The 15439-nt window shown below is 45.3% G+C and overlaps 1 protein-coding gene across 1 annotated transcript in view; it reads left to right on the forward strand.

Moving 5' to 3' along the window:
• Window positions 1-3664: 3664 nt before the first annotated feature.
• The window catches only part of MEOX1 (mesenchyme homeobox 1), a 30390-nt gene continuing 18615 nt past the window's right edge, over window positions 3665-15439 (forward strand). The window contains exon 1 of the mRNA XM_036756970.1: window positions 3665-4503. Within this exon, the coding sequence (XP_036612865.1) occupies window positions 4050-4503 (454 nt within the window). The 5' untranslated portion in view covers window positions 3665-4049. The remainder of the gene's footprint in view (window positions 4504-15439) is intronic.

Below are 15439 nucleotides of genomic sequence, written 5' to 3' on the forward strand. Positions count from 1 at the left end.
TCTACCATGATGATTAACCAGGATGAACCTAGGCCATGGCCCCCTACTTTACTGACTCCCTTTTCCCTTCCCCCCATGGCCCTAACAAAGTAGAATTACTGGGTTTGGCTTCCATAGAGCCTTTCTTGGAAACCCCTAGTTCAGTTTGATGGTCTCGCTAAAGGAGTTTCTTTTGCAAACAATTGTCTTCCATCCATCTTGGCCTCTTATCCGGACCTGGATACTGACAAGAGAAATGTTGACTTTAAGAAGGTTAAAGGTGCCAGTCCCCAGCAGCATCTAACAAATGGGTTTCAGTGACAAGGAGAATTGTTGTTTTTTTCTGGTTTCAGAAGAGTCAACTGTCAGGAAGATGTAGAGGGCAAACAACCCCCCCGAGGGGCGGCTGACAGACACAGGCAGCTGCTGAGGGTGTTAGGGGGCTGCAGGGCCAGCACATTCTCACCACCAAGAGCACTGCCCTCTACCCACCTATCTCTTCTCCATGCACCCCACTGCTCACATCCCATTCCATAGCCCTGCTGCCAAGGCTCAGGGGGGAAAGAGAAGGGCATTTGTGAGTGACAGGCCACTCTGGACAACTTAGGGTAGTGGCTGGATATTCTGAGCAAACCAGCCACCCAGGGCATTTCTGGATCAATGAGCCTGATCCTGAAAGGCTTTCCTGTGTTGTCCAGTAGCATTTCCTTTCCACTATCCCATGGACAGCTTTCAGAGCACAGTTTGATACGATTCCCTTGGACTTCCCCTTTCCCTCTTTCTTCTTTTAGAATGAACAACAATCGTATGGTTTATTATTACAGGCTATGATTCAGAACCACAGAGGCAGTGTGATGTAGTGGTTAGAGTACTTGACTTGGAGTCAGCAGAGATGTTTGCAGCCCTATTGACAGGTGTGTTTGGGGTAGGAGACATTCAGCCCTTTAGGCCTATTCCAACCAGGAAAAGCTGTATTAGAAGGAGCCAACAAGGAGAAGCTAGACCACAGGAGGACACCTTTATTAACTCATGGAAGGGCCTAACTGTTCAGAGATTGTGGAAGGGCCCATGAAGCTAACAGGCAGAGGGAGTCAGGTCTTTATACTCAGGTACTTGACAGCCTAACAGGCTTTAGGTATTCTCTTGCTTCCAGTGAATGACCCTAAGTCTGTTCAGTCATAATGGTAACGTCAGTGGTGATAATACTAGAGAGGCCGTATGGCAATAGTGAGATGAGGATGATGATGGTGATGATGATGATATGATAGCGAAGCAATAATGAATGGATAGCTGGCCTAAGAATCAGAAAAAAACCAGTGTTCAGATCCTGCCCCTGACAAAGACTGTCAGTGTGACCCTGGCAAGGGACTTAATCTCTTGGCACCCACAGGCAACTCTCTCCAAGAATCACAGATACTGACCTGAAGTTGGTAGAGGTATTTTTCTCACTGGGAGCGCCCCCATACTAATGAAACCACAAGTCCTAGCCAACAATACTGATAGTTGACATTTACATAGGGCTACAGGTTTCCAAAGCAGTTGACTAAATTATTTCATTTGATCCTGGATCACAACCACCCTGTAAGACAGGTCAGTTGTACCGATGCTGTTCCCATTTTATAGCGAAAGAAACTGAGACTCAGAAAGATTAGGCGACTTGCCTAGGATCTTATAACTAAGTAAATGGCAGAGATAAATCTAAGTCTTACCTAAATTCACCACATACTACTTTGCAGCTCTCTTTTATGAGAGGGGAATCCCATCCCCTTCCATACCATTATATTTGTCATTCTCACATCCTGGAATTCCCTTTCCTGCCTCCTTGATACCCACCCATGCCCCTCATCTCCTTCCAAAGTCATTTCCTTCCAGGAAGCCTTTCATGAGGAGCTCCACCTGCCTCTGGCCACATATTTACTCTGGGTCCCCTTAGTCCTAAAACACTCAGTTTACACCATATTAACAAGATAATGTGCTTTTTCATTTAGGTATGTCCCATTTCCTTAAGTTGTTAGGTCCCAAAGGAAAAGAATGATGTGTTTTTCTTACCTAAGCTTTATAAGTATGAACCATTGCAATACCATGCATTCTCCCCCGTGCCCCCCCCCCACATACACACTCATTGTCCAATGCTATTCAGTGTCCTGCACACACTAGGTGCTCAGTATATATTAACAAGTCACAGACTCAAGCTTCCATATTGCCTTAAAAGATATGACTTCACACCCGACTTAACCAAAGCCTGCCAAATAAGAAGGCCTCCCTACCCCCACTCCCCATCTTTCCATTGACTTTACTGTCAGGCCACAGAGCTGAGATCCCTGGAGCTCCCAGCCTGGGGGATCCCTGGGTCTCCATGATAACAGCAGAGACAAAGTTAAAAGACTAGCCTCCAGACTTGGTTCTATCAACATTTTCTGCACCCATATCCTATTGCTTTGGCCCATGGAGACATTCCAGATGGCACCAGCCACTCAGCTCCTCATTAGTGGGAGAGGAGTTCTGCTCCCCATGTGTTCAGAGTGTTATTTCTCCAAGAAATTACAATAACTTTTCAGGAGCGCCGCAGTGCATGGAGGATTACATGAAATGATGGACTTGATTGAAATATCACTCAGGGAGTGATATCTCTCCAGGAGATCTCAGATCTTGGTTACTAGCTAGTCCAAGAAATTCATCCCTAAGGTAGGTAGATGATAGGGTGGGAAAGCCCATGGGCATATTCTGGCTAGAAGACAGGAGCTCATATTAATATTATAGGCAATAGTCTGGGCACAATTTATAACTCCTTTGCCAAAGATAACTCCTTTGGAGAAGTCAGGTCTAGCCCTCCCTTTTCCATCACAGATGGTAAAAAGCGTTGACCATGAAAAAGGCAAGGCTGGGGGGAGCCAAGAAGATGGGGGAGGTGGAGAAGGAAAGCAGAGGACACTTTCATTAGGACTTAGGAAATTTCTGAGAGTCCTGTTAGTGTGAGGAAGAGCCAGCCCTGCTGCCTAAAAAGGATGCCTTAGCAAATCAGTGAGAATGCCAGAGTCTATTGATAGGGAGGAAGGTATCGATTCTTGCGTCAAGTAACTAAGAAGGTGAATGAATCTTCCACTGGGCACAGAAGGGTTTCGACAACTCTGTCTTTATATCTAGGTTAAGCCATGGTCCTATATCAAGACTTGGACAAAATTACTTAGAAATAATTTTGACTTCTGAAGTCCGTATACGAAAGGCCTTTAAATCAAATGTAGTCAGCAAGCTTGTCTCTTGCTTCTTATTCCCTGGAATTTGGCATCCGTTGGGTTCTGGATCTGGTTTAAGGCTTTTTCCAAATCCAAGACTTGGGGAATTTTGTTAACAGTGCAATAAAAATAACTTAATAGTGTTACAGGGAAACATGAAAGCCTTTCTGTGTGTGTGCTGCTCTCTCTCCTTTTAAAAAAAATACATACAATGTTTCTTTAAAAAGTCTGCATCTGCAAATCCCATTAGATGTGCATATAAGGTTTCTGATGATTAATAGCTGCCTGCTTTGCTTTGGTTGGAGGATCTAATGTGTGCAGGTTAACCCCTCCTTCCCCTCTCTCACATTTCACTTCAGAAACTTGTCATTCTCTCCCCACCACAGTATTTAAAAAGTGTCTCCCCAGCCCCCCCTGTCCAGCCTCTCACAGGAGTCTCAGGGCCTTGGGAAGTGCATTTGGGCTGGGCTGCTAGCGACTCCTAACCAGCTGGTGGGTCTGAGCCAGGACAGTGAAAATGTTCATTGACATCCACCGCTTCCCAACAAATACATTTACAATAGAACCAAAATAAACAGGCTGACTCGTTAGAGGGTGGGAAGTTAGAGGCTCAAGTTTGATATAGGTGGAAGGAGAGAGAGAAGGAGATAGATCTGATTTTTTTTTTAAGTAGGGAAGGATTTTGTTTGTTTCGGGGTTGTCTGGGTGGGTGTTCTGTTGTCTTGGGTGGTTTGTATTTTTTTTTTTGTGGTTTCCTTTTTTTTTTAATCTGAATTAAAAAGGGTAACAACTGAACTCGTGGGAGGACTGAGCACAGCACCGCAGCCGGAGACACAGATGGATTCAACAGCCAACAGCTGTATGAGGGGCCCCCATTCTCCAGCCCCCCTGTGGGGCTGCCTGCGGAGCCCCCATTCTGAGGTCAGCGGGCCAATGGCACTGCCCCACTACCCTCCTGCTCCATTCTCCTTCCACCAGAAACCAGACTTCCCGACGTACCCTGACTTCTCTGCCTCGTGCCTGGCCGCTGCACCCCATAGCCTGCCCCGAGAGGAGAGGCTCCTTGCTGACCAGCACCCTGCCTTTCCACAGCCCCCTGACTGGCACTTCCCTGGCTCTGAGGCCCGGAGAAGACTCACCCCAGGGCCACCCTTGAGTTCTGGGGAGGTGGGTGAAAGTAGCCCTGGCCTCATGGATGCTGTAGGGAGCCTAGGGGAGGACTATGGGGTCACTGGGACCACTGCCAATGAAACTGAGAAAAAATCAGCGAAAAGGAAAAAAGAGAACTCAGGTAAGTGGCATGGGGGAGATGGGAGGGGCCAGCACTGGGGCAGATGGACACCTACAAGCTGTGTGACCTTGGGCAAATTGTTCAACCTCTCTGGGCCTAGTTACCTAGTCTATAAAATCAGGATAATTACCATCCTCAAAGGCAGAGGGCTGGATGGGGTGGTCCCTTAAAGTCATGTCTAGTTTGAAAACTTACTAGTCTAGAATTCTACACCCTATGGAAGCACTGTGCCAAGGAAAGCATATGCCAGCAAAAGAAGGACAGGCAATTTCTAGGGTCTAAATCCTGTCAAATAGTCTTGACCCAAGGGAAAGGATAGACTGAGCCAGGCAGAGGTGAAACTCAGGAAAAAACAAGAGACTCAGATTGATCCTCCAGGTGGTACCACAATGCCTTTGAGCCTGCTTGACCCCCACCTGACTCTGAATAGAACCCAAATCATGCGGCAGGTACCACACAGTCAGCCCTTACAAAAGCAAGGAACATTGGAACTCAGTGATCACTTGCCTAAACCCACATCCCCTTGGAGTGACAGTCCCACCCTTGGCGATTATTTGAATTTGGGGCTTCAGTCAAAACTCTCCATCCAGCATTTTTAAATGTCAACCCAAATAAGACTGTGGAGCAGAGCTGACTGCAAGAGAATGAATGGGGCAACAGGGGGTAGGGGAAAGGAGGGGATGGTGGAGAGGAAGTCGAAATCAGCATAAAATGCAATGCCCCTTGGTGATTTAAGGCAGGGTTAATCAAGGTCAGAATCCCATGAACCTGGTGAAAGGTGGAGGGATCCCAGAATCTCAGAGTTAGAGGGGACCTCCATGGCCATAATTGTAAAAGAATCCTGTCTTCCACACCACAGATGAGTGTTCATCCAGCCTGGGCTTGAAGCCCTCCGGTGAGAATGAACTTAATACCTCGGGCAGTAGCCCAGGCCACTTTAGTAAGACTAATTGTTAGGGAGTTTTTCCTCACATCAAGCCTAAAGCAATTAGCAATTTGTAAACACTGCTCCTAGCTCTGCCCTCTAGGGAGATAGAAGAGGTTGGGACCAGCACCCGGGGCAGGAGTGAATGGGTCCGGGGATACCGTGGGACAATGCTTCAGAATGTAGATGAGGTAGAGGTCTTCCTCATCTCTCACCTTGGCGTGAGCATGGTGGAAGGTGGCACCATTTCGTGTCGAGGTGCCCAAAGTGCAAGATCATTTACCACAAAAGTATAGCTGACTGACCTAGCGGACTGCCCGGGATTGGGATCGGGGTCAGGAAAACCTATTTCATTGTGAAAATGCAGCAGCGCTTTAGGAAGCCCTCAACCTGGGTTGAGGTCAGAAATCCTTCACGCTGATGACAAGAGGGCAGAATGAGCCTTGGAGCTGACACTGATCACAAAGCTAGTCATTTATATAGTATTAGAGGACTGGAACTACCTGAGACAAAGAGTGGTTTTGATAATGCCTTAAATTAAGCCTTCTGATGTTGTTCAGTTGGGTCCGATTCTTCATGACTCCACTTGGGGTTTTCTTGGCAAAGATACTGGAGCGGTTTGCCATTCCCTTCTCCAGCTCATTTTACAGATGAGGAAACTGAGGCAAACAGGGTAAACTGACTTGCCCCGGGTCGCACAGCTAGTGGTTTGCCATTTCCTTCTCCAACTCACTTTACAGATGAGGAAACTGAGGCAAACAGGATAAAGCGACTTGCCCAGGATCGCACAGCTAGTGGTTTGCCATTTCCTTCTCCGTTCACTTTATAGATGAGGAAACTGAGGCAAACAGTTAAGTGACTTGGCCAAGGCCACATAGCTAGCAAGAGTCTGAGGCCAGATTTGAACTCAGGAAGATTTCACTGTATTACCTAGCTGCCCCCCAAATTAATCATTAGCTGTGCTAATATTTTCCATTGTGTTCTTGATATTCTAGGACAGCTAGGATCATTACTGTCACCATTTTCCCAGCAATGTATTCTACAGTTACAATGGTAAATCTAGCCACAATGGGAAACTGAGTCTCATCTTCTTTCATTACCACTTCTTCCCCCACTCCACCTTACTTTTCCTTATTTCTCTTAACCAAAGATAGCCTTCAGTGAGTGGGTTCTATAGTACACCAGTCTGACCTTACCTGGCAGACCCCAAATGAATCTGTTTATTCCTGCATTTACCATCTTCTACCCCTCCCCCTTCCCCTCCCCCCCCCAAAAAAAACCTCACCTTGGCAGATTTTATAGGTCACCAAAGAATTCGTTCTCTAATGTCAACTTGCCAGGGATAATTAAAATCCAACCAGATGAGATTACTGTGTGAAGGATTTAGTAAACCTTAAACCTTCAATCCAATGTGATTATCTATGTGAATCACTTGCAAACTTTAAAGTGCTCCATAAATGTTAGCCCTCTCTTATTAGCATTTCATTCTTCTCATCTTTCTGTTCTGTGGGTCTCAGAAATCCTCCTGGGACAAGTCACTAGTCTGCTATTATCTTTGATGTTCAGTGTTCAGCAAACTGTTATGTAGGTGAATAGAATGAGTTTTTGTTGAGTGAAAGTTTCTTATTATTTTTATATCATTTCTTATTTTTTCATATTTTTGCCTCATCTTTCTCTATCATTGTCATGATCATTATTCCATAGCTAGCCTGGTGCTCAGATAGGCAACATAGTCTGCTGCCTGGACTGGGTTCAAGAGCTTTCCAGGCATGGTGGGATCTAGCCCGGCTTGTGCCCCACTGGCCTAGGCTTAAAGAACCTATGCATTCCGTCCATGCCTCATCAGAGCAGTGCAGAACTGAACCTATTTGCACATGGGTACCTATATGCGTGTAGGCGAGGGGAGAAAGAAGGAATCTATGATTTCATTAGTTTAGGAAACTGTGGTTATTGTTCAGTCATATCTGATTTTTTGTGACCCCATTTGAGGTTTTTGAGGCAGAAATACTGGAATGGTTTACCATTTCCTTCTCCAGTTCATTTTACAGTTGAGGAAACTGAGGCAAAGAGGGTCAAGTGACTTGCCCAGGGTCACACAGCTAGTACATGTCTGAGGCCAGATTTGAATTCAGGTTTTCCTGACCAGGCCCAGGGCTACCTTAGAAACTACTTTCATTGATCAAATCAGCAGTTTATCTATATTTTATAGTTTTAGAAAGTTGTTTCGAGCAAAGAGGTACCCACTGTCACATAGCCCTTATGTGCCAGTGACAATACTTGAACTCTTCCTGGCTCCAAATGTGGCCCTCTAGGCATGATGTTAGTCTGCCTCATCACACGGTGGCCAAAACAACTAAAGGCTCCAAAGAAACAATTTCCTTTATTTAAAAAAAATGGCATGTTTTTGGTTTTTTAAAAATCCTTATTATTAAACAATCTCTGGAATCTTAATTAAATGTAGTGCTTTTGCATGTACCGATAGATTTTTCCAAGTGTGTCCCTGTACGCTAAGCAGAGTTGACCCTTTAAAACCTCAGTGAAGTAAGTAATCTGAATAGTCTCCCTCCTGCCCCTTCCCACTTTCACTAGAGCTCTGTGAGTTAAGGTATCGGCTCCCCTTGTCTTCATCCTACGACTGGAAGTAAGTCAGCTCCAACACTAAATTGGAAAGATCTCATTTGGCATTCTCACTGTTTCTCCTCCGACTCTCTTGATTTTCCGAAAAGGGAGGTTCTAGGTGCCTTCCAGTGGAACAGTGAGTGAAAACAGACTGGGATGGGATGGGGAAAGCCTAATGGTTGGTCAGGATTTGACAAATTCGCTCGTCATTTTTCGTCGCCATAGATGGCCAAGCACTCTTGCTTGGCGTTTGCAAACAGCGAGGGCACTTCACTGAGTTGGATTGAATGCTCCTCTGTGTTATTCCGGTTTTATTATTATCCAAGTAACACATGGAGTAATTTTGTTTAGAAAGTCATTGCAATAACAAGGTTTCCATCCACGGAGGTGATGTTGCAGAGCGGCCATCAGGAGACCATATGTTCTGAGTTGTTTTTTCTGTAGGAGGGTGGGTTTGGTGCCGTTGTCTGGTCCTCCTTGGGAAAAACAGCACATATTTATGAGGTGAGGCTGTCAGTGGCCCTGGTATTTCATTCACTCCCATATTGCCCCAGAATTACTATCCAACCCAACACAGGAGATGTTGTCTTATGTTTAAAAATGTTGTAATAACAACAGACAACATTTATGTAACTCTTATTATATGCCAGGCACTGTGATAGCTAATAACCAGTTTCAAGGTTTACAAAGCACTTTACAATATCTTATTTGACCCTCACGACAACCCTGAGTGGTAGGTGCTGTTAAATATTCTCATTTTACAGTTAAGGAAACTGTGGCAGACAAAGGGTTAAGTGACATGCACAGAGTTGACTGAGTCTGGATTTAAACTTAGGTCTTCCTGACTTAAGGTCCACTTAGAAACCTCGCTGTGTATAATATAGCAGAAAGAACACTGGAATTGCAATCAGAGGACCTGAGTTCAAATTATACCTCTCCCACTTACTATCTGTATGATCTTTGCCAAATTCCTTAACATCTCGAAACCTCAGCTTTCCTCTTCTATAAATAGAAGGGACTGAAATCCATAATCAAACCCCTCTATGTTAAATCCCACTGTGATTATCAGGGAGGTGGTGTGGGATAGTGGAAAGAGTCTTGGGTTCAAATCCTACTTCTGATACCAGCTATATGACCTAGACATGCTGCTTAATTTTTAGGAGCCTCAGTTTCCTCAAAAAAGGAGGTTGAACTGGATGACAAAGATCCCTTCTATTCCCAATATATGACCCTATGACCTCTAATGTCCCTTTTAGCTCAAAAGCTATGATCAATATACAAACTTTCCCCAAACTAAGCAGGTGCATTTCAGCTCCAAACAAACAGAACTTATCCCAAAGACAACACTTCTACCCCTTCACCCTACCATTGACCCCAGATAACTCAACATGTGGTTATCTCTCATCTCTAGCATGCTGGAATAGTTTAACCAATGGGGTTAGGCAAGTCACTGTGTTAGGTGCTATGGAGGCTATGAAGGTGAATCCCTGCCTTTAAGATTCTCATAACCACTGATCTGTTTTGAAATTCAGGGTGTTAAATCAGCTGGAGTCTTCTAGGCTGTTCCAAGGGTCTGGTGGGGGGGAGAGGAGGTAGGGAAAAAGGGACAGGGAAGAAGGCTCCTCATTCATCTTTCACCAGCAAAACCCTTAAGTGGGGTCTGGACACCTGGTAGTTTAAATGGCGTATATTTCCCTTGACTCCCCTCCCCTTCTCTACCTATTCTTCTGAGAGCCAGACTGGCTGGCTTCACTCGGTTCTGATGTCTTAAGTCTAATAAAGAAAGGGCTGCCCACGCTACTGCTCAGGCACATTGCTAACTTGCTTTTCGGTTCTGTTGGTTCAACCTCCTGTTATCATCATGGCGTAGTAGATAGAGCATAGGTCTTGGAGTTAGAAAGACCTAGGTTTCCAATTCTGCCTTGGATACTACATATAGGATCCTGGTCAAGTCACTTGACAACTCTGTGCCTCAGTTCCCTCATCTGTAAGATGAAGGGGTTGGACTCAATGTCCTCTTAAAGTTCCTCCCTGTTCTGAATCTATTCTCCTATGAAATGTGATGTTATCTTACATGGGACTCTTCCAAGGATCTCACTGTTTTCAAAGTCAATGCTCCTCAGTGTTTGGTTGTTCCTATTTACCCCTCCCCTAAACTAACTAAACAGTAGGCCCCTCCTCCCCTGCCAAAAAAAACATAAGTTAATTGAATTTATCATTGTGAGAGAAATTGCCGATTTTCATAGTAGAATTCAAGGGAAGGAAGCATTTAATCATTTGTCTATTTCATTTAATATAAATTTAATCATATGTAAAACCTCAATTGTCTGGACCCTGGCTCTGCCCTCTCTCCCCGATTACATTTCTTCCCTGCTTTAATCAAGTTTGACGCCAGCCAGCCTCACCCTCCATCCTCAGAGTGCACGTATATGGGCCGCTACTTATTCTCCATCCTTGGCGCTGCTTTTATTCTTGGTGGTTCTTACTCATCAACCAATAAGCATTTGTTATAAATCAAGCAACTACTATGTGCCAGGCCCTGTGCCAGATGCTGGGGATAAAATACAATAAAAGACAAATAAAACATTCAAGGAGTTTATATTCTAAGAGGAAGAGGGGACGAGAAGGATGTTTGTCCGTTTAGAGCCCGCCGTAAGGTTTCTTGGGAATGAAGCCCTTTTGCTCCCGGTACCCCTGGGCTACAGTAATCAAGGCATGACTTGACCTTTCCATGCCTGAGAGAGGCACGGAACTTGCGGCAGTAAAGTATGCCTCGGACATAAAACTAGCACCAAGAAGGGCAAGGGTCAGTGAGAAAGAAAAAGCCCCACTTCAAGCCACCGTCTGGGCTGCAGCTTCAGATTACACAGGATGCCAGAGCTGAAAGGGATCTCAGAAGCCACCTAGTCCAAGTTGTACCTGATAGAGAACCCCCTCTGCAACGATCAATATACAACAAGTTTACTAAAGGGATCTCTCAAAAAACCCCTCAGGGATGATCATCTGGGGAGAAGTGGAAGACCTCCAGGGATGGGGAACTCACTACCTCATGAGGCAGCACCTTCTATTTCAGCAGGTTCTTTTTCTTACACTGAGGGCCAATGTCCTTCTTAGCAACTATTACCTACTGTTGGATACTCAGCCGTGTATCTTAGCAAGGCAGGCCCTTCATAAGTAAGACTGTCCAGGGAAATGGCCTCTAGAAGGAGAGGGTGGAAAGGAGGTGCCAGTCACAGCCTAATGAAAGGGTTAATCCCAAAATAACATTTGAAGAGCTCCTGGGAAGGGATAGTTTCTTAGCACCCAGAGTCATATGCTTGGAGACAAGTGTCTCAGTTCTACAAAGAAATAGAAATAGGAGAATTTTAAAGATAACTGTCTTTTAAAAGGGGGCGCAGCTAGGTGGTGTAGTGGAAAGAACACCGGCCCTGGAGTCAGGAGGGCCTGAGTTCAAGTTCAGCTTCAGATACTTACTAATTGTGTGACCCTGGGCAAGTCACTTAACCCAGTTTGCCTCAGTTACCTCATCTGTAAAATGGACTGGAGAAGGAAATGGCGAACCACTTTGCCAAGAAAACCCCAAAAGGGGTCATGAAGAGATGGACGTAACTGAACAACAAAAATGTTTTAAAAGATGGGGGCCATTCTGACCACAGCAAGGGCCTTGAAAAACTTAGGCAAAAAAATCCTCAATTTTCAGTAACCAGATGAGGCTTACTTCTAAAGCATAATACAAAATGGCACAGGCACAGAATTAACATGGAGAAAGAGGAATAGGGATATGTGGTCCATGGGAAAGAGTGTTTCTGGACTTTGGAGTCAGAGGGCCTGGGTTCAAATTCTGGCTCTGACTGTGCTTGACTTTAGGCAAGTGATTTCATCCCTCAGGGCCTCAGTTTTCTCATTTGAAAAATGAAGGGGTGGCGCTAGATGTGCCCTAGGGAACGTTCCACCTCTAAACTGAAGATCCTGTGAGCCCAGAAATTCAGCTCCTCCACAAGAACAGAGACCAGTGAAAAGTTCCCCTCTCCCCGACCTTTTCAGCTTCAGAACATGCATTGGAGAAAAGGAGAGACGAGTTAGCATTTCAGTACTATTGTGTTTGCAATGACATAAACACACAATGAAAACTGGAAAACACGCGTCCCCAAAGACTCATAGGCAGGAGAGAGCATCAGCTGGAAAGCGATTTTCTAATTGGCTTTACTCTCCCTCAGAATGCTAAATGAAACCGGGGAGCAATGTGAAATTGGGGGCAAGGAGACCCGGGTTCGAGGGTTCTGGTGCCAGCTCTGTTATTTACTAACTGTGCCCCCTTCATCAAGTCACCTCCCTTCTCCGGATCTTAGGTTTGAATTGGGGGTTTTTCCTCTCTGCAGAATAATAATAAATAAGGATGGGAAAGGGTTGAACTGGTGATTTTTGAGAGATCCCTCTGGTAAACTTGAATGTTTTTCTCTAGCTGTTGGCTTATCCTTTCTGGTAAACACAATGCGGATGCCAGTATGGATTGAAAACAGGGGAGGATGTGACTCAGTGTCCCACACTGGGCTTTGCAGGAATTGCCCGGGTGTTTCAGCTCTTCCTTCCCAGTTGTCAGACCTGAGCTGTCTGACCTTCCTCAGGCAGTTAATTCTGCCCTCTCCACCACTCCACTGCCTTCCCTCCTTCACCGGTCTCCCCCCTCCTCCCCAAACAAGAGGCAGCCGGAAGTTGGTTTGAATAACTATACAGCTGCAGGCAGACTAGAAATCCCTTCTCTAGGCTTACAGCCCTCAGGGAGGAAGACGAAATTAAGATCCAAGGCTGTGGGTAGGAGAATGGATTTAGAGCTGGAAGGGGCTAAGGGGCCGTCGGCCATCTATACCAACCCCTCTTCCTTGTACAGAGGAAGAGATGAAATTAAGGGTGTTGCCAGGCTCACCCTTATAAGTATCTGTGACAGGATTAGAACACAGGTCTTCCTGGCTTATCATTAGTCCAGCATTTGAGCCACCGTACTGTGAGGGAGCCCAGAGAAAGTAAAGGGGGAAAGTTTGTTGTTTATTAGTGCTTAGGCTGCTAAGCAGCTAGATTTTAATACCTTATCAGTGTAGCCCTGGGCTACAAATAAGAGGTCGGTGCCCTGGACTTAGTAGTCACTTGATAAATGTTTGTTGAACCCAACTGACACATGGAGCTCTCAGACACCACCTAAGTCAGGTACTTTTTCCAGCCTTTTCCAATAGGAGAGCAGCTTTTTGATATCCAACAATTTCTTGGCACCCTGCCCCCAGCCCCCACAGCTGAGCTATTCATTAGTCTTGATTGAAAAAGCACACTGAGGGGCAGCTAAGGTGGCACCGTAGACAGAGAACCAGGCTTGAAGTCAGGAAGAACTGAGTTCAAATTCTGCCTTAGACTCTTGCTAGCTGTGTGACCCTGGTCAAGTAACTTAACCCCGATTGCCTGAAAAGAAAAGGTACAATAGGACAAAAAAGTTATTGTGAATTCATTAAATAAGCATGTACTTGTTTGTTTTCAACAGCTTTTATAAACATTTGTAAAATAGTAATGTATATGGTTCTATTCAAGACCTATTTATCTATTGGAAAGACAGGCTGGTATCATGGAGAGAGGGTAGGTTTTGGAGACAGGAAGACCAGGGTCATCATAGGCTAGTCGGAGACTCTCCCAGGGTCTCAGGCAAATCTCTAAGACCATCAGTTTCTGACCAGTTGTCCATCTGCACAGGTATCAAGTGTTTCTACAATAGGAATTTTCCACATTGTCAAATATAGGATCATAGATTTAGAGCTAGGTAGGGCCTCAAAAGTCATCTTGTCCAATTCCATTTTACATTTGATGAAACTGAGGCCCATGAAGGCTAAGTGACTTAGGCCCATAAGCTCCCTGACTGAAAGCTGGGAGGGACCTCAGGGACCAGATAGTCCAACCTCTTCATTTTACAAGTGAAGAAATGGAGGCCCAGAGAGGAGGAGGAAGGACTCTCCTGAAGTCATCCAGATATTCAGAATATATTTCATAGTGAAATTCACTAAATAGGTGAATATTTAGAAATATTCATTATTTAGGAGAGACTAGATTCAAATTGATATCTATATATGTGTATGGTATATGTATGTGCAAGTGTATATATGTATATACAGGTACACAGAGAGAGACAGAGACAGAGGGAGAGAGGGTGTGAGAGAGAGAGACAGAGAGAGAGAAAGAGAGAGAGAGAGAGAGAGAAAGAGAGAGAGAGAGGAGAGAGGGAAAGAGAGAGAAAGAGAGAAGAGAGAGGAGAAAGAGAGACAGAGGGAGAGAGAGACATAGGGAGAGAGAGAGATGGGGAGGGAGACAGAGAGAGAGAGAGAGAGAGAGAGAACACCTAGAAAAGAAGGGAAGGAGAGATATGGGGGAAGAGAAGGAAAGGAGACAGTAGGAGAGAGAGAAAGAGAGAGAGAAACTCAGTTTGAATCCAGTTTCTTCTAAATAGTGAAATGTACGTATGAGTGTGTGTCTATATTAGACACACACATATGTATGAATAGGAAAGTGAATCCACTTGGACTCAGTCAAAGGGCCGCCCTTGAGGACCCAGAGGGCCACATGTGGCCTCGGGGCCACAGGTTCCCCACCCCTGGATTAAACCCATGGGGCATGAACAGATCCGTAGGGCTGCTGCCTTATAGTAAACTTGCTTCTAATTGGCAGTGCGCCAAAAAGATATTCCTCCCAATGTAAGCAGGCTCACCTTCCCAGCCAGCCCTCAGCCATCAGAGTGAAACCTTCCCACCCGAAGGGGCTCCTGGGCTATGAGCCAGGAAAAATTCTCCCTTCTTTCTACGTTTTTTTTTAGGTTCTTTTTTTTTACATCCTTTTTTTTTCCCCTCAAACCAAAAATCCAGAGAAATGTTGTGAGCAGGTCCCCGGCATTCAAGCATGCCATTTCTTTCAGTGACAGCGAAGAACAGCATCTGGAACTTATAAAAATAAACAAAGCCAGAGGGGGCCTCAGCCCATCCCCCTCTCTCCCTTCCCCCTCCCAGTGTTCCTATCTGACCTCACCCCCTGCTACGAGATGCCCCCTCACCTCACAGTCGTTTCCCCAATGCTGCTGACTACCGCAGCTCTCCCCGCCTCATTTGACCCCGCTATCCCATCACACCTAGCCTCCCATTCCCATGACTGACAACACAGTCCCCCTTCCCTCTGCAGTCCCCATCTTATCTCATCTCCTATCATTCCCTGGAAGTTGGAGTAGATATCAACTCCTGATTCTCCCCTTCCACATGGATTTTCTCTCCCTTTTATAAAAATAAAATGCTCTGCTAATACTGTTACACCCCCATTCAAATGGTAAGCAGCATGGTACAGTGCAGAGGAGTCAAAAGACCTGGGTTCGAA

The sequence above is a fragment of the Trichosurus vulpecula genome, chromosome 4, assembly GCF_011100635.1.
Source record: "Trichosurus vulpecula isolate mTriVul1 chromosome 4, mTriVul1.pri, whole genome shotgun sequence".
NCBI classification, from domain to species: Eukaryota; Metazoa; Chordata; class Mammalia; order Diprotodontia; family Phalangeridae; genus Trichosurus; species Trichosurus vulpecula.